The sequence below is a fragment of the Serinus canaria genome, chromosome 20 (genome assembly GCF_022539315.1).
Source record: "Serinus canaria isolate serCan28SL12 chromosome 20, serCan2020, whole genome shotgun sequence".
NCBI classification, from domain to species: Eukaryota; Metazoa; Chordata; class Aves; order Passeriformes; family Fringillidae; genus Serinus; species Serinus canaria.
The window spans coordinates 4,183,422-4,202,436 of record NC_066333.1 but is presented as its reverse complement, the minus strand read 5'-3'; the positions used below and the strand labels follow the sequence as shown (position 1 = coordinate 4,202,436).

The window sequence follows — 19,015 nt, the reverse complement described above, 5'->3', positions numbered from 1 at the left end:
TTTGTTCTGACCCTTTGCACTTCCCTGCCAGCGAGCTGCCCTCTAATCCCCCCAAGAGGGATTTTCCTCTCCCACCCCAGCTCCCTGTGCCTTGGTCCCCTCAGAGAGCGGTCCAGGGTAATAATTTACTGCCTGCCACAAGCCACTCCTTCGGACTTTTTCTTCGACCTTCAGACTGCATTGCCAAAATAAAAACAACGGGAGGGAGAGAGGCACAAGCTGCTTCCCACGGTGAGAGTGTGGCAGTGCCCGCCAGCCCTGCTGCTGGATCCCAGGAGCCCTGCCTGCAGGTAATGCCCCTTTGCTTTCTCTGGGATGATTGAGACTTTCCCTTCTTTTAAGGAGTTCCTGAAGCCCTTTGGGAGCAGCAGAGGGTTTTGTGAAGGACTTGTCCCTTGCTGTCAGGAACCTGGCTGGCCTGTGGAAGAGCTGCTCCCCAGTGCCAGCAGCGGGAAGTGGAGGGGGGTTGAGTTCCAGCAGTGGGGTTGTTTTCCAGATGTGGAGAAGTCCAGAGAGGAGATGAGCAGCCTCCTTGCTGCCTCTGCAAAATAGCTGGGAAAATGTCTGGCATTAACTCTGCCTCCCCCAGGAATCTTCCATCAAAAGAACTTCCATCACCCTGCTTGTCCCTCAGCTGGGTGAGCTCCTGTGGGCAGCACCCATGAGTGCTCCTGATCTGGGTAATTTCAGCAGAGACCAGCTGTGCATCCCCTTGGTCCTGGGCCACCTGCACATGGAAAGGAGCCTTGGGCTCCACTGGGATTTACAACCAGCACCAGAAGGGTGAAGTTTATACCAGGAATTTCAGGTTGTGTTGGCTTCTGTGGTGTCCTGGGCAGTGAGAGTCTGAGGCTGGGCCTGGTGAAGCTCAGAGGTGTCCAGCAGGTTTCTAACAGAGCATTCCCAAACCCCTCTCTGGCAGGACAGGGAGGGCTGTTCCTGCTTGGTTCCAGATCAGGGGAACAGAGCTGGGCTTGGCACATTTCAGCACAGCTCTGCTGCTCTTGCACAAGGGCTCACAGGTCCTGGCAATGCCTTGAGCCCAGCTTGGACTGGGCTGCTCACTGGATGCTGTGTGTAGAACTCTGCTGGAGACAGACTCTGGCTGTGCCAGCTCCAGTTGCTTCCCAGGATTTGCACATGGGTGGAAAGGGTTGAAAACATGGATTCCAGGCAGGGAGCTGGGGTGGAGCAGGCAGAGGGGAGGCATTCCCAGGGACAGCAGCTGCTGTACCTGCAGCTGCTCCTGTTGAAGCCAGTGCTGTGCCAGCAGCCAGGGGCCTGGGCTTGGGCAGTGCAGCTCTCAGAGCCACTTCTGAGCTGCTAAGCCTTGCTCAATCCAGCCAGGAAACTGCCCCTCTGCCCTTGTGCCCACCAGGTGAGCACATCTGGGACTTGAGCTAGGGTGGTGGCCCTGTGTCACACTGACCTGTGCTGCAGAGGAAAAGAGGTATTCACCCCAAAAAACAGGGTTTGGGGTTTGTGGTTTTTTTGGTTTGTGGTTTTTTTCTTCTTGTTTTGTTTTATTTGGTTTGGTTTGGTTTGGTTTTTTTAAGGCCCTCAAGAACAGGCTGTAATGTGTCCTGAAATGCTGCTGGGAAGGAGAAGAGGGGACAGCAAGCAGCAAGGACAGTTGGACTTTTTACAAGGACAAGGTTGGCCAGGAAGGGTCACTTACAGTCAGATGGCTTCCAATGGTGTGTTATTTATTCACTGAGACTGTGCCTACACTTGAAAAGCACTTGGGAGAAAAAGAAGTCCCAGCCACCTAATTTAATGGAAAAATAACCACAGAAAATGTAAAGGCTTTACAAGAGATCAGTAAGATTCTGCTAGACTCATATTTACAGAAACAGAGGCACAAAAAGTGGCAAAAATTGCTCAAACACACCTTAGCTGTCCTTTGGAATCAAAACTTGATCTCCAGTGGCCTCCTCTTATCTCCTTTTCTCAAAACTTAGGAAAATATCCCAGCACTTGTGTGGGATTCCTTGGCAAAATCAAAGTCAAAGCCTCAGGCAGCATCCTGCTTTTTGAAGTGAAAGAAAAATGTAGAGGGAAAAAAAAAAAGAAATATTTTAAAGAGCTGCAATGGTCCCCAATAATCTATTTATTCTTTCAGGGATCCTCATAAAAGGAACAAATAGCCTCTGAGCTTTTAAAGAACATCCCATCCCATCCCATCCCATCCCATCCCATCCCATCCCATCCCATCCCATCCCATCCCATCCCATCCCATCCCATCCCATCCCATCCCATCCCATCCCATCCCATCCCATCCCATCCCATCCCATCCCATCCCATCCCATCCATCCCATCCCATCCCATCCCATCCCATCCCATCCCATCCCATCCCATCCCATCCCATCCCATCCCATCCCATCCCAATCTTAGCTCTTACTCAGTAGAGATACCTGAATAACCAAATATTTTAGGTCACCTTTCCCTGCAGATCCACATCCTCTTGCTTTGTGCTCTCTAGAGAAGTATTTGTTTTTAGCCTTATCTGGACTTTCCCTGCAATTCCAATTGCTCAGGACTGTGTGGTTCCACTTCAGTGACACTTTTATGGTTATGGTTATGGATATTGCTAGACAGGGAGATTAGGATTATCTTCCCCTGTTAAATAGCATATAAAATAGAGTAAGAGAGAGACAGAGGGTACTTCTCTGTGTGTAGAGACAATGGGCTGGACCTGTTGTCTCCACTGGGTGTGTCCGGTCCTGGTGAAGCTGCAAATGTGGCTTTGCTGGGCTGGTCCTTCCTGCAGGGATCCAACTCAGCCATGGAAGGACCACACAGCCCTTGACCCCTTACAGGGCTTGGGGAAGAGCAAGGCAGCTTCCCTCTCTTGGGAGGAAAGAAAATGTTTCCAAGAATAGACAATGTCTGGAGGCTCTGAGCTGTGCCAGTACATCTGAATAAGCTCCCTCTCTGTGGCCAGAGTTTGTTTCCCTCATGGTCTGGCCAGGTCCAGGCAGGAGGTGTGCACAGAAGGGGTTAAATTGCCCAAGATCTGCTCCTCACCTTTGAACTCAGGTCCAGCCAGAGGTTTTCCTGGCACAGATGTTTTCTCTGAAGGACAGGGAAGCAGCAGCCAGGCACAGAGGAGCAGCAATGCTGGCAAAACCCAGCCCTGACATCAGCAGCTCTCCAGCTCCACCAGAATTGTTTAATTTTGTCCAGGAGTGTGTGAGTTCCGGGCAGGGGAATGAGCCAAGGTCAGTGCTGCTGTAAGGGGGCATGGTTACCCTGCTGGCACCTGCAGGGACACGTGCCTGTGTGATGTGCATGCCCTAAGTGCTCCCACTCTCAGAAGTCCCTTCAGTGTGGCACTGATGTGTCCTGCCATGGGCACGGGCAATGGTGGGTAGGGGACAAGAGCTGCTGCAGGAGGGGACTGGCTGTGGGCACACAGGACAGGGCAAGGGCAAAGCCTCACCTCTTACACATGGGGAGGGCAGGAGGCCAACCCTGCTCACACCTGCCTGTCCCACTCATGTCATCATGGTGACAACTGCTCACCCTCTCCAGGGGGAGTCACAGGGCTCCACAGGCAGAGCCCTTTGCAGCTGCCCCAAGTGTCTGGTGATGTCTGATGTTGAATTTCTGAGGAGGACCTGACCTGCAGTGGGGTTCACCCATGGGCCATGTGTCCCTGTGCTTCCAGGGAATGTTTGCTCCTGTGCCAGGGAGCCACTGGTGTCAGGGCTATCACCCTGGGTGCAGGTAGGGTGAACTAGGTTTCAGCTCCTCAAAAGCACCTAAACCCCAAATTCTTTCCCAACAGCAGAAATACATGAATTTACCAGGTTTTGGGTAAATTTCTTCTGTGTTACAGGAGCCAAACCTCTGAGCTCTCTTCCATTCCCTCTGTCTGCCAGTCCCAAAGTGCTTTGTCACTGGGGTGGTGGCAGAGCCCCCCAGTAATCACCACCAGACTGGGTGGGTGCTGTCCAGACGAGGGTCAGGAGCTGTCCCTGTGTCCCAGAGCTGTGCCTGGCTGGCAGGTAGCCAGTGCTACACCCAAGGACTCGTCTGTGCTCTCACTCCTGTGCCCTTCACCTTTGCAGACAGAGGAACATCTGCATGCTCTGCTTCCTGAGGACACCCAGAGCCAGCAGCTGAATTCCTGCCCCAGCTGCAAGGAGAGGAGATTATTTTGGCTGGCTTATGTTCGTGGCTGGGATGGAGCCCTCCTCCACTGCCCTGGGCAAGACAAAAGGTAATGCTGCTGGGTGGCACAGTGGCACTGAGCCCTGGGAACAGTGAGGGCATGGAGAAGGCTTCCCCATGGTCTCCTACAAGTGTTGGGCTGCAGAGCCTTCCTGGTGGGCTCCAGCCGAGCTCAGCCTGCCCAGCAAGGGCTGCAGGGAGCCTGGCTGGAATGGGACACACAGAGGTGGCAGCTTTGCCCACCTTTGCACACCTGGCCCTGAGTGACACCCAGCCCTGGAGGGTCAGTGATCCTCACAGAGGGGGTAGGATGGACAAAACTGACCCAACATCACATTGTCCATCACTAGCTGTCATCCCATTAGGTGTTAAAATTTTCCTTATAGGATCTTCCTGCTTTCTCTTCTTTAACTAGAAAAGAGGTTTTTAATTAAAGATTCCTTTTTCCATAGAAATTAAAATCAAGTAGATTTTGTTGGTAACACTGAGATTTCCATTAAAGAAACAAAAGCAGGAGGCACTGACTAGAAAATGTAAGTTAACTGACAAAATTATTCTGAAATTTGACCATTTCAATGCAAGTGGAGGCAAAGCTGGAGAAAAGAAAAACAAGAGGTCTTCTTAAAGGATGTCAATGCTGATAGCTTCAGAATAGGCTGAGCAAAAAAGTCAGCTTTTGACCTGAAAGAAGGTAATATTTCAAGCAAAATGCTGGTTCCCCTCCCTCCTGATGATCTCCCCCTGGCAGTTGCAGTCTGGGTGAGGGACCCAACCCACGGTGGAAGCCCTTCTGCTTCCCACAGGGAATGCTGCCACAGCCTGGCTTTTACCTCCTCGCACCCACCACTGAAATTGCTCCAGAAGCTGCTTTCCTGCTGCTGCAGCTGCACACAGGGAGATTTCAATAGGAAACCACAATGGAAGCAAAAAGCAACTGCTTTAATTTTAATGAAGAGAGGGAAGACATCAGCCCTTCTCCCAGATCTCCTTTTGCTCAGAGCTCAGTCTCTCGTCTCTCAAATCACCAGGCTCCCCATGTGTTTATGTTTGCACTTAGCAGTGCTGCAAAGCACCACTTGGCTGCCCTGGCTGCAGCCCTCCAGGGTCCCCAGGACTCTGTAAAATCAGCTTCTTCAGGGTTTGACCTGAACCAATTGCCAGTTTTGACCTTCCTCCAAACCACTGGACAGAGGACAAATTTCCAGCTGACTTATAAAAAATTATTCAGAACACCTGAGCTGCCTGCCAGGCTGCAATTTGCTTCCACACACCACCTGCACCTCTTCCTTCCCACCCAAAGCTCTCCCTCCCACCTAAACTCTCATTCCTTGGGTACAGCTAGCAGGTGTTTCTTCATCTCTTGCAGCTGGTCAGCTTTTCCTGCTCTCTTTAAAATGCTGCAGTGAGGCACCAGCAGTGGCCTGATCACTCTATGAGTTGGGAGTGGTTGTGTTTAGGGGCTAAGTGAACTGCTGCAGGAAGCAAAGCTCTTCTCCTCTGGGTTTTAGGAAGGAACTTTGGGCTCCTGGCCTAACAGGGCAGGCAGGGTGGGCTGGTGCAGGGATGGGGAGTGAGAGGTCGCTGTGCTCGGTGCTTGTGGACTGCTTCCCCTGCTTCAGGCCTCAGCCTGTGGGAGATGAGGTCCCAGGTATGTTTGATGACTTGTTTTCATAGAATTATTTTTCTGCAAAGTGCTTCAGGCTTTAGCCACCTGCTGTTTTCTTTAAGTTCTGCATGTAGCTTTTCTCTAAAATTTCCAGGATTGGTTGTCTCTAGCTTGCCCTGAGCCAGGGATGCTTGGCTGGGTTCCTGCTCTGTTTTGCAGTGTCCCTGGGTCTTCAGGAAAAAATTGGACAAGCCAGTAGGTCTCCAGAGACTGGCTAAGAAAGCTTCCTGAAATGCAGAAGTTCTTTAAAGTCTTTCCTAATGTCTTCCTGGACTTGCTGTAGTGTCTCAATGGGGATGAAAGTGGAGTTCAGTACTAGCTTGCAGCTATCTCTTAGATCTGTAGCAGGGGAAAACTTGAGCCTTTTTTTCTCTCCCCAGTAACAGCACGTGTTTGCAGGAATCCTCTTTCCCACCTCCTCCCTGAGCTGAAACTGGGGCATCTCCCCCTTAAGCTGAGAGCAGCCCCTGTGCTGGGTGAAACCCGTGGGTGCCCTTCCCTCACCCCTGCCCCTCCAAACTCGGAGCTTCCTCCACAACATCACCGGCTGTCCCAGCCTCTCCAGGCTGGCAGCCAGCCCTTCCCAGAGCAGGAGGGGACGAGGGACTCGCTCGGAGGGGTTTGCAATGTAGGTTAGGCAGGGGAGGCTGCCGAGAGCGGTGACATAGGGGAGGAGGCGGGAGCAGCCCGCAGATGACGAGGCTGTGAGGTTGTGTCTCCGTGCAAGGTACGCCTTGCATTAGTAATGTGTTTGTAGCAATAACGCTGGGCTGGCATGGGAATGTGGGTCACCACTGCCAGAACTGTGCGAGGAACAGGGACCTGCTCGTGCTGTGCTGGGAAGCAAACGTATGTTACTGAGGGATGTGTGATGGGGGGAGAGCGAGCTGCAGAAACTGCTCCAACTTGGAAATAGCAGCTTTCTGAGTGGGTGCTTCCTGCCTGGGGGGTGCCTGTGGCCGGGAGTTGGGGTGAAATGGTGTTTGAGGGGGGGGGATTGGGGTGCAGGGGTGTGTGTTCCTGCTGTGTAACAGTCCCGTGATATTGGGGAACTCCTAGACTTGCTTGCCAGTGCTCTCTGTGGTCCTGGCCGTGCCTGGAGCATCCGTGCTGCAGCAGCAGGCACGGGGAGGGATGCAGCCGGGCATGGATAACCAAGGATTCCAGCGTATCTTCGTGACCTATTTCTGGTTCTGTTGTTCAGTGTGTGTGCTCAGGAAATCTTTCTGCTTTAGGGGGGTAGGGTTTGTTAGTGATAAGGAAAAGCCTGCTTGACTACTTGTGAGATTTAAACCACAAACTAACCTGGTTTTGAAGGTGGACTTGGGCTGGGGAAGGTGGCTCTGAACCTGAATAGAAGTGATGGATTGGGGATATACACATCCTACAAATGGGTCTGGTACTTCAGTGCCAGAGACTTTAACCTCAGAGCAAGTCCCTTTAATGAAAAAGCTGTGCTGGAAAAGGCTGCCCTTGGTCAGCAGGGACTTGTTGAGCGGCTTCACTTCCAGCAGAGAGGCAGTGGAGCAGAACAGGGCTGGTGGAGGGAGGCATGGATGGGCTGGCAGGCTGGAAGGGGCTCATGCCTAGCTGCAGGTTGCTAAAATAGGCTTGTCCAAGCCCCTTGGAGCAAGTTGGGAACTTGTCCTGCATCCTGTAAAGACATCCACCTGCCCTGGATATGTTCCCATGGCTTGCCCATGTGCTCTCCAAGATGCCCAAGCTCTGATATCTTCATCTGTGCCTGAGTCATTTTTTCCCCTGGATCTGGCAACAGAACAGAGACATCAAGGTGGCCCTGAGGACAAACCCAAGCTTGTGGGGCTTCAGCTTTGGAGGAAGTGGGGGCTGTATCACCTGATGGAGCTGCAGGCAGCCAGCAGGAGTGAGGTGTTAGGTTGGGTTGCTCAGGCCAGAGACTCCTGAGCAGGGGTGAGAACTTCTCTTCTCTCCCTACTGCTGCCATGTGCAGCTTGGGGCTTGTCCACACACACCTGTGTGCCTTGTGCCAGCCTCCTCCCAGGACTGGATCCTCCAGGGAATGCTGTCTGCTCAGAGACAGCAGCAGTGGTGTCCCTCTGCTGTGGCCGTGAATCTGCCCAGCAGCCTGTGAGGCAGACACAGCCCTGGGGCAGCTGTTGGATGACCTTCAGCAGACCTGGGAGAGCCAGGCTGTCAGGGAAAGGACTATGCCCAGTGGGAGGAGATGGGGCTTGATCTGTCTGGGTGCTGCCTGCATGCTGTCCCTGCTGGTGACTGCCAGCTGGGACAGGATCTTGGACTTGCTGCAGGGCAGAGTATGGACAAGGTCAGGGGCTCAGACCAGCCTGATGTTGTAAGTTCTCCCTCTGCATGGTTTGTGGGCTTTGCTTTAAATTCCTGTTTTGCCTTTCTTACTCATTCAGAAACTCTAAACTCACAGCTTAGTTTTTTGGCTGTTCATCAGAGATGCCCCCAAATCCCAGATTTGCTGGTGGGGCCAGCTCAGGGGCTCTCAGGAGTTCCAGGACCCCCTGCCTGGCAGATCCAAAGATCCATGCAGGAAGAGTTCTGTTATGGGCTTGTTTGCCTCAGAACTCATTGTCCTACAAAATCCTTGCCCAGGGAGGCTTGCTCTGGCAGTTGGTGCTGCCATTCCTTGGTCTGTAGAAGAACTATTCCAGCTTGCTCGTATCTACAAAGCCCCTTCTTTTTAAATGGAGAAGGAAACACATATTTCTATGAATGTTTTGATATTTCTGTGAATGTTTTTATTCTGGCTTTCCCTTCAGTGGCAGAACTGAGGAGTAAAACTGAGTTTTGAAATACTTTTGCTATCTGCTCCTGAGCAAAACAAGGAACTCCTCTGCACAGGCTGAACTCCTTGGGCTTCCCTCTGGCTCAGGCTGTGCAGCAGGGATCAGGCTGAGGGCTTCCTCTCTGTGAAGGGAGAGGTGATGATGATGATGAGTGATGGCAACTGCCTTCACAGCTGAGCAGCAGGGATGCTCCATGGTGGGAATCCCAGCTTCTGGCGCTGGCTATGTGTCCTTGGGCAAGTCACTGCTGTGATGTGTGTGTGCTGGCTTACCTCCTGCAGGGCCTGAAAGGTTTCATTCACGTCCCTAATTACTCACAGAGTCCTGAATGGAAGGGACAGTGGATGTGCCAAGTGTGTGACGTATCCCAGCACAACCTCATCCTTGTGAGCACTCCCCTTGTCCCCCCTGGGGACACAGGGGTGGCTCAGAAAGGCTTGACAGTGGTGCTTCAGCCTGAGTCCCCTTGGCCACCAGAGAGGTTGTCTGTTTTGTGGTACTCATCCCTGTCCTGTGAGCTATTGAGGGCTCCTGGTGAGGCTGGGAGGGAAGATGTCCTGGTTCCTATAATTTCCTGGTTATTTTGGTATGTGAGTGGAGGGGGGAGGAGGGTGGCTGTGGAGAGAAGAGCAAGGTCAGTGAAGAACAAATGTGCCTCTGTGCACTTGTGATCACGCTGCCAGCTAATCGGCTTCGGTGCTCCAACTTTGCTCACAGAACTCATCAGGCACGGCCGGGAGAGGATAGAACAAACCATCAAGGCCTCTGGCTCCAGGCTCTGCTCATAGTGAGTATGAACCCCTCCCCGTGGGATGGGAGCCCTTTAACAGCTCAGCTGATAACCCCTGTGCTGGCTGGGTGGTGGATGGAGCTGGCTGGCACCGGGCAGATGTGGGCAGTCCCTGGCACAGCTGCCAGCATCTGCTGCTGCCTGCCAGCTCCTGCCATGCCCAGCCTGGCTGTGCAGGAGGGGTTTCTTTGGGATGGCTGGGGGTCTGTTCCTGGTGGTGTGTGGGGGCAGAGAGTGGGAGCACCCACAGGTGAGATGTGGGGAGGCTGGTGGGGTCTTTGGGCCCCTTTTTTGGGAGGGGTGGGACAGAGAGTGGCTGTGGGGATGAGAGCCTTCAGAACCTTGATGTATTGTGGTGGGGCTGAGGGGGAGGGGGTGGTTTAAGCTCTCTGGGGCAGAGGAGAAGGGGGCAAAGCTGTTTTGTTCACATTATCTTCTTAATTCTGGCTTTTGCAAAGAGCACAGAGGAACCCCTAAAACCAAAGGGAGGAAGCCCTGAGGCAAGGCTCACCCATCCTCAGTGGCTCAGGCAGGATGGATCTGAACCAAGTGTTCAAGTCTGGCTTCTCCAGCCCCAGCAAAGGCTGCACCAGGCAGACAAGAGCTCTTTAATGGCTCTGCTCACCAAGCCTGCCCTGGCTGCCATGGCAGCTCCTCTTCCCTGCAATGTCAACATCCCTGAGCTGCCCTGGTCTGACCTGGCCTGGGGTGTGGCCTCTGGCGTTGCCAGCCCCATGGACCGTGGTGCCTGGACCTAGCTGGACTCTCCTGGTTGCCCTGTGGGGATTCTCACTGGGCTGCAGCATCCCTGTGCAGTGAGGAGGGGGCTGCATCTGCCTGCAGAGGGGTCTGTGACTTCTCCTGGCCTGGTGCTGTGTTGCTGCTGGGGCTGTGCTGGCCCTCGTGTGCTTGTGCACTTTCTGTCAGAGGCCAATATCAGATAAGCTTGTTCAGCCAGGAGCCCTGCTTCCCTAATGTCCTGTCAGCACACATGGTTCCCTGCCTCCCCCAGAGTGTGGGTATCCCATCCTTTGGGGGTAGCAGTGCTGGGAACTCAGCTGAGCCCTCCTGTGATGGGAGAGGTGCACCCACTGGGGTTTGCACTAATCCCTGGCAAGTTAATGGTGTGAAGCTGTTTCTCTCTCGGATTTGTACTCAACACTGACTTCCACTTCTTTTCCCAAGTGCTGAGCGAGTTGTTTTTTTAATGGATCGCTCCCGGAGCCCAGACAAAAGCACCCAGGTGAGATCATGGCTCTGAACAAACAAATCCTCACCTTTGGGACAAAGGGAGATGTTGCCTTTAGATGAAAAACAAGGAGAGAGCCTGTGTTAACTTGCTGGGACACTTGCTGCTGCCCTGTCCTCTGGGTGATGCTGGGTGGGGAAAAACAGCAGAGAGGCCCTTGTGGACAAGGCATGATGTGCCCAGAGTCTGGGGACAGTAAGGTTCCTAGGGAACAGGAAGAGCATGTGCATGTATCCCCTTGTTTTTGGGAAGAGAGAGGCTGCAGCTCTGTGGTGCTGGATGTGCATAAGGCCATCTAAAGAGACCTTAAATGTTTGCTGAAGTATCCACTGGGTGTTTATCAATGGGTTGCTGTGCTGAGGAAGGGAAAACTCAACCTGCAGCATAGTCCTTGTGGCTAAAATTCTTGTTATTTTCTCTAGCCTTCAACACCAACTGACAACATCAACCTCGGACCTTCTGCTAACCCCAAGTAAGCTCCCTGCAAAGCCAGGTAGGGTGTGGAGTGTGAAGAGATTTGGTAGGGGAATGCAGCTGGTCCCTGTGTGTCACAGGGTGCTGTCTGCAGGAGTCTGGACAGTTACATTTCTTGGCCTTTAACACCACATGTGCCACCAAGGCACCAGCTCCCAAGACCAAGCTGTAGCTGGTAGTCAGTGTATCATCCTCTCCTGCCATGTCTATAACCCCTTGTCCCTTTTCTTTTGAGAGGTAGTAAGGGAATCTCTTCCTTGTCACTGCTGGCTTCCTGAGTATCTTTCTGTAGAAAGTGTATCCCCTGTAAGGGCATCACTTAATCCTTGCAGGTGCTGTCACTGCTGCTGCCTTCAGCCCCTGGTTGCTGAGGGTTGCTCGTGCTCTGCAGGGTGTCCTGACACACACGGTGTGAATCCTGAGCTGCCTGCGAGCGAGGGTCACCCACCAGTGCCCTTTAATCCCTTTCACAAACACTGGTTTTTCCAAGCAGGAACTGTGCTTTGATGGTGGTGTTACTGTTGCATGTTTCTCTCCCAGAAACATTAACTTGCTTCATTCTTGCCCAACAGTGCCAAGCCAACAGACTTTGACTTCCTGAAGGTTATTGGTAAAGGAAGCTTTGGAAAAGTAAGTGGGTGTGTGCAGGTGGGCTGTAGCTGTTTGGAGGCAGCTTGGAAGGGAAAATGTGCTGCTGAAGGAGTTTCTGTCTGTGTTCTTAGCTTGCACCTCTCCTGAGGTGTTTGGCCTGAGTGGGACTGAGATTAAACAAAACCTGAGACACTGTTACTAGCAGTTCATTCTAAATTTAAGGTCCTTCAATCTCTCTATGGACTGAAGAGTGAGGTGTTTTATGCTCAGGGTGGTGATGGTAAAGAGCAGTGCTTGATTCAAAATAAGTTTCAAACTTGTTCAGCAAAAGATCTCCAGAGAAACCTTGGAGACAGCCAGGATTCACTTTAAATGGGACTAGCACCAAATGCTCCAAGACTATTTTCTCTTGGGTGTCTAGGGGATATATGTGGAGATATTGAATGCTTTCCTTCTGGCAATGAAAAGGTGCTGGGAATTGAGAGGGCTGGAGCTTGGTCTTTAAAACCCTGTAGCTGGCCCTCTGAAGTAGTTTTCTGTGTATAATCACTCACAAGAGCTTTGAGCTAGTGAGGACACACTGACCAAGGTGAGACAGACAGCTGTGACCAGGACCTTCTGTTGCAGGTTCTCCTGGCCAAACGCAAGTGTGATGGGACTTTTTATGCAATCAAAGTCTTGCATAAGAAAACCATCCTCAAGAAAAAGGAGGTATGTCTGCTCTGCTGGGCTCTTCTGTAAAATGTGGTCAGGGTATGAGTTTTCTGGGTAATGCAGTTGGGGTACCTGGCATTCAGGCAGGCAGTTCAGATGTTAAACATGGATTTGCCTGTGCATGAGAACAAAAGAACAGAGATTAATTAGGTCAGATAGGAAGGAGTGGTTCTCTTTTTGGGTCTGGAAATGACCCTCGTGGGCTCCCAGCTTCCACCTCCTTTGAAAGCATCAGTGAGACCTCAGGGCAGGCTGGGTTGGATCCTTGCCTGAAACCTTAAAGCCTTGTCTGCTTCTTGATAGCAAAACCACATCATGGCAGAGCGCAACGTGCTCCTGAAAAATGTCAAGCACCCCTTCCTTGTGGGACTCCACTACTCCTTCCAGACCTCTGAGAAGCTTTACTTTGTGCTTGACTATGTAAATGGAGGAGAGGTGAGTGCACTGCCAGGCTTTGTTTTAATACTTTTTGGTCCTTCACAAACATGCTGCTTTATTTAAAACTATTTCTTGTCAGAAGATAATGATCTTGAGGGATAATGTTGTTTTGACAAGGAGAAGCCAGGAATACCTGTCAGGATAACTCACCTGTAAATTGAGTCAAGATCTTGCTGGCTATGACCTGAGTCAGATGATTTCCAAAGTAAAGCATTTTTAAAATCCTGTGGAGAATATGGGAAATACTGGCATTGGTGAAGTTCAGGGAAACCCCCTTGTGGGTCAGCTCTGGATCCATGTCTAGTGCTTAGGGGTGATGCCATTGTAATTTTCTAGATTTTTTTCCTGTCATGTAGAAGCTTACTTTTCTCAGCTGTCTTTCTGTGCTGTCTGAAACTGGCTGGGAGATATTGTTAAGGGGGATATCTTGCTCAAATCAAGTTCATGTTGGGGATCTTTCCATGTTCAGCTCTCTGCACATATCACTTCTCATGGCCATGCTACCACTGTAATCAGCCTATGGGTTGCAGTAAGCTAGGAGCTTAACCAGGTCAGCAGGTGATGGGAGGTTTGAGAATTACTAATTAATTTTTATGAAAGATGAGGAGGAAAAATGAAACTATTTGTTAGAAAGGTGTTTGGATTGCTTAAATTCACTTGACTTGGGCACATTTCATGCTATTAATGTGCCACCTGCTGCAAATCACTTTTCACTTATGTAGCTGGCTTTCAGCCTTGCTCCAGATTAGCCTTCATTGATTTGGAGACATGATTAACCCTCTCACCTTTCCATAGCTCTTCTTCCACTTGCAAAGGGAGCGCTGTTTCCGGGAGCCCCGGGCCCGGTTCTATGCTGCAGAAGTGGCCAGTGCCATTGGGTACCTGCATTCCCTAAACATCATCTACAGGTAAGGCACTGGGTACCTGCATTCCCTAAACATCATCTACAGGTAAGGCACTGGGTACCTGCATTCCCTAAACATCGTCTACAGGTGAGGCACTGGGTACCTGCATTCCCTAAACATCGTCTACAGGTAAGGCACTGGGTACCTGCATTCCCTAAACATCATCTACAGGTAAGGCAGGGGCTCCAAGCCTGTCCTGGCAGGGAAAGGGATTCACTGGGGAAGTGAAATGCAGGACTGGAGTAGCTGAAGAACATCCTAGCCCAGACAAGACTGTGCTGCTAGCACTTTCCCCTGCAAGACCTGATGGGCAATAAACCATTCTTTCCCCTTCCCAGTATCAGTCTGAGAGCACTAAGTTAAAAAAAAAAACATAAAATAAACCTGGCTCAATAAGTAAGAAATCATCTCTCAGTAAGAATTTATGCATAGAAATGCAGGCTAACACCTGATCCTGTGGGAAAGCAGCCTATTTATGTTTGCATGTATGTATACTGATGGGAGTCTGCAATTTGGGAAGGTCTTGGTGATCTGGATTAGGAGGCTTTGTTAGCTCCTGTTCTTAGCTAAAGCTGTTTCAGATCTATGTTTTCTAAGTATCTGGCCAAATTTGCTCAAACAGCATTTTTTCTTGCAGGGACTTAAAGCCCGAGAACATCCTCTTGGATTGCCAGGTATATTCACAGCTTGGGCTGTCTTCCTGCTGGCTTTAAAAACATCAGGACCACAAGCAGAGGGCTGTGGCTCTGCAAGCTGGACTATAGCTGATGGCATGGCATGGATTTTGTCTGTCTGCCCCACTGCAGATCCTGGATGGATGAGAGGGCTTGACCTCTGACCTGCATGGTTTTGGGGCTCATTCCCAGAAGCTGGGACCTGACCTGTGGGGGGATCAGGGTAGTGAAGTGCAGGTCAATGCTGCAGCTCTGGGGGCTACTGTTACATAAATTGGCTCTGGGATAAAGCAGCAGAAAATCACAGCAGTGCCGGAGCTCTTCTTGGCTATCTAGCTCTAGACAAATAAAAAATAAGAAGAAATCTAGACTTCATTTTTTCTACAGGTTCCAGTACCTGTGCTATAGGATGAACATAATGGGAGGGAGGGGAGGCAGGTGAGCAGTGGGGAACCAAAACCCACATGAGATATAATGCAAAGGCAAATACTTGGAAATCCTGTCTGCTTTCCACAAAGAGTGGGACAAGCTAAACTTTCTCTTTTCTTTAGGGACACATAGTATTGACAGACTTTGGACTCTGCAAAGAAGGAATGGAGCAAGAGGAGACAACTTCTACCTTTTGTGGCACTCCTGAGGTACTGCATGTGCTGGGGCTTTGATGAGACCTTGGGGCTGGAAACCTTCAGGCACTTGGTGCTCTGGGTCTTGGGCTTATGTGACACCTCAAAAAAAAATTATGGGCTCTCTGTGGTTGTCAGCCTGAAGCTGGAGTTCAGATAAGGCCTTCCCTATCCAGCAGGGACAGCTACCTGGAACAACATGGAAATTTTGGAGTATGAATATTCCATTGGGGCAGGGGTTCCTGCACCTGGAAATGACCAGGCTTGTGAAAATAGCTGTGGAGGTGGAGACAACCTTGTCCCTGGGAGCAGGATGTTTACCTGCTCTGAGACCCCAGTGGTGCAGGACAAGGAGCCTGCTGGTACTGCCATGCACAGGACCTTGCTGTGCTCTCCTGTGTGTTCTTGGTGTGCATGCAGGAGCTGCAGAGTGCCCTGTGCAGAGGAGGGGACCAGGCTCCCCCCTGAAATGCAAACACTGCTCAGGGGAGAGGAAATGCCTTTCCTCCAGTGCACTCCAACTGGATTTTGCAAAACCTATTTCCAGTCTGGTTTCTTGGAGGCTTTTTTGCCTGCTTCTTACTGAGCCTGGGGATTTTGGAAGCACTTCAGCCTAGGTAGTGTACCTGTCCTGCTGCTTTCCCCAGGCAGCTTGGCAAAGGGTCTGTAAGCATGACACCTTTCAGCTTTCAAGCTCAGCAGAAGTGGGCAGGAATTTCCCTCATTTTTCAGTGAGGTTTCACTTATCCAACAGCACAGCATGAACCAAGCAGGAATGTGTGAACTTTTTTTTTGTTTTCTAGTTTTGGTGTGTGTTGATGTTTTCCTGTTCTAGACAGAGCCTGATAGTACACAGAGGTAATTCAGTGGGAAACTGTTCTGCAGACTGTTCAAATTGTTGCCTGTTGCTCCTTGATGGTGCCTCTTGGTAGTTTTGCTGCTTTGGACAGACTTACTGGAGCTGAAAACTGCAGCTTTTTCAAAAATACAGGAGATTTTCAGAGGTGTGATGTCTCCTAGTAGGACAGGATTGCTGGCTAAATTGTGGCAGATATCAAATGCTTGTAGAAGTCCTCTCAAGGAAGAGAACCTCCTATAGCCTGCAGGGACACTGAGGGCTTTGGTAGGTGTCTCTCAACCCCATTGCTCCAAAGCAAGTGGAGAGTTTATTAGATAATACTAGGAAGAGCATCTGTGTTATTCTTAATGCATTTGTTCATCTTGAGCTGCAGCCAGGTTTGGGACTAAGGAGGGCAAAGCCCTTCCTTTATAATTTGACTCCAACATTTCCTTTTGACTTCCCAGTATCTGGCTCCTGAGGTGCTAAAGAAGCAGCCCTATGACAGGACAGTAGACTGGTGGTGCCTAGGAGCTGTCCTCTATGAAATGCTCTTTGGACTGGTAAGTTTGGAAATGGACTGGTAAGTTTAGAAATGGGCTGGCTTACTTTCCATAGTGGAAATTTGATTTGCAAAAGCTGTGGTGTGAGGTTGGTCTGGTGTTCACAAGGTACTTGATAGACAACTAAATCCTGAATTAATGATCTGGTTCAGTCCTACCACTGCCCTTTTGAGCAGAGGTGTGGCAGGTCTACCTCTTCTACTCACTGCAGAGCTCATTTTGACCTGCAGTGTGTGGCTCCTTCTGGTAGCTCATGTTTTTACCTGCCTGCTTCCCCTCTCTTTCCAATTAGCCTCCTTTTTACAGCCGGGATGTGTCTCAGATGTATGACAACATTCTGCACAAGCCACTACAGATCCAAGGAACCAAGACTGTGGCAGCTTGTGACATCCTTCAGGGACTTCTCCACAAGGACCAGAAGAGGAGGCTGGGTGCCAAAACAGACTTTGTAGTGGCCTTCACTATGAGCAGGAGGGAGGGAGGATGGATGGGGAAATTTCTATTCTGAGCATTTCTTTCAGAACAGCACTGCCTTGGAAAAACCCTCCCACACAGTCTGTCCCTTCAGCCTCCTACAAGGGACACATGGGGTTGACTTGGATTTCCAAAGGGAGAGGGGAGGTGGCCAGCTAAGGACACCAGTGTGTGATGGGTCATTTCCCTTTGGGGATTCCTGGGCCAGGACCCTCGTGTAAAAGGATTTGTGGATATGAGTATTGGGAACTTCAAGTCAACCACTTAAAGCTGTGAGACCAGGTGCTGGAAAATGAGGGTTGGTAGAAAATTGACTTTTCCTTCCTGCTTTTTGTACAGCTTGAGATAAAGAGCCATGTATTCTTCAGCCCAATAAACTGGGATGATTTATATCACAAGAGGATTACTCCTCCCTTCAACCCCAATGTGGTAAGTGGGTAATCCTGTTTTACAGAAGGGATCCTCTCCAAATATCTCATGTTGATGCTGAGGGTTCTGAGGTGTGGGTTGGGACCTGCAGATGCAGTGGTGACAGATCTTTTTGGGCTGTCTGAACACAGGGGTCTGCTTTGGGACTGTTCCCTCGATGATTGTGTGTGTCTGCTCCTTGGTTTAGGCTGGCCCAGCTGATCTGAGACACTTTGATCCTGAGTTCACCCAGGAAGCTATCTCTGCCTCCATCACCCGCACACCTGACCTAGCAGCCAGCAGCTCCAGTGCCTCAGATGCATTTTTAGGATTTTCATATGCACCAACTGAAGAGGACATTTAAGTTTTACAAAGGCTTTGTCAAGCCATATTTTAAATGAATGGGATTTATGGGGGTTTTGGGGTTTTTTGCTGTTTTTTTTTTTCCCCTTTTGAGAGGATTGGTACTGTCCTTTGCTCATGGTTTAAAGAAATTGGCACTAACACACTAACTGGCTGAGATGGAACAGAGCGCTTAATTTTTGCTGTTTGGTGGATTTTCTCCTTAAATGAGTGTTTTCCTCCCGGGGAAAGTGGGACACTGACCATGATTTTCCCTGAGTGTCTTGTGCTACTTGGCAGAATTGTATTCACTCTGTGGTTATATTTATGGTTGAGGTATGTGCCATCATTCACATCAACAGCCATGTCCCTGTAACTGGACACGTTTATTTTATTTTTTTTGATGGAGCTATGCTCAACTATGCCCAATGTCTTTCTCAAAGCCCTCAACAGAAAAGGAAACTCTTCACACCACCATGAACAGTGGCTTCCTTCCTTTACATGAACTGTCACTCAAGCTGCTCATCCTGGGCTGAGTGAAGAAACTATTCATCAGCAGCTGCAGATCTGTATTGTGGCCTTTCATGCCAGTCTGATCCTCCTCAAAGTGAGTGGATTATCTTTCTGGCCCAGGATTGGGATGATACTGAAGCAACAACGAGGCTGTGATGGAGGAGCCAATGTGCAGGAGGAAAATCCCAGATCAAGGAGGGGTGGAGAAAGAGACTGAGTTGCTTGGAAAAATAAAAATAACTTCATAGCTGAACTCTGGTTGGGGGTGAGGGGTGCTTTCACAGTATGTGCTTGACTTGCCCCAGGCACACCAACACTACTGTGACAAGCACAGGGCAGTGAACAATGAGTGGTGGCCACGCTTCAGGCTCCAGCACTCACCTGAAAATGCCCATCACTCATGTGGAACAGTTATTTATTCTGCCTTAATTTAAAAGCTAGTGTATTCATTGAATGTCACTTCCCACTTTTTTTTAAGCTGTTCTGTGCTGTTGCTGGGGGGAGGAGAGGGGGCTCAGAGCAACACGGGAATAAACAAGGGGCTTTCTAAAAGCTGTGTGATGCTTGTGCTGTGGGGAACCTTGTGCTGGTATCACTGTGTGTTTTGGGTTTTTTTTTTTATCAGGCTCTATCTTGTATATGCTGAAGTCATTGGAAATATGACATGGTTTATATTAAAGTTGCAAACACTCATGTGCTTCTCTGGGTGTCCTGGATCTAGGAGGGGAAGGAGGCTGTTTGCCTTCTGCTGGGGCTGAGAGCACGGGGCTGCACACAGA

At 50.3% G+C, this 19,015-nt stretch overlaps 1 protein-coding gene across 2 annotated transcripts; it reads left to right on the top strand.

The window, feature by feature from the left end:
• SGK2 (serum/glucocorticoid regulated kinase 2) lies at positions 1-18,929 on the top strand. 2 transcript variants are annotated; one of them, XM_018917190.3, is made up of 15 exons: positions 1-290; positions 4,074-4,225; positions 9,358-9,427; positions 10,616-10,673; positions 11,102-11,151; positions 11,726-11,783; positions 12,372-12,455; positions 12,762-12,893; positions 13,692-13,804; positions 14,439-14,475; positions 15,027-15,113; positions 16,404-16,499; positions 16,792-16,947; positions 17,313-17,402; positions 17,590-18,929. In XM_018917190.3, exons 2-15 carry the CDS (start codon positions 4,174-4,176, stop codon positions 17,743-17,745), a joined length of 1,239 nt encoding a protein of 412 aa, XP_018772735.1. In that variant the 5' UTR covers positions 1-290; positions 4,074-4,173; the 3' UTR covers positions 17,746-18,929. The 2 variants fall into 2 exon arrangements, with proteins under 2 accessions (XP_018772735.1, XP_009091196.1); XM_009092948.4 differs by lacking the exons at positions 1-290; positions 4,074-4,225 and adding an exon at positions 8,110-8,177.
• The last annotated feature ends 86 nt before the right edge of the window (positions 18,930-19,015 follow it).

Bases quoted from the DNA above. Each gene is read 5' to 3' on its own strand.
- SGK2 (XM_018917190.3), top strand. From the start codon at position 4,174: ATGTTCGTGGCTGGGATGGAGCCCTCCTCCACTGCCCTGGGCAAGACA. The intron at 12,456-12,761 runs GTATGTCTGCTC...GCTTCTTGATAG, and splicing joins CCATCCTCAAGAAAAAGGAG to CAAAACCACATCATGGCAGA. The intron at 14,476-15,026 runs GTATATTCACAG...TCTTTTCTTTAG, and splicing joins ACATCCTCTTGGATTGCCAG to GGACACATAGTATTGACAGA.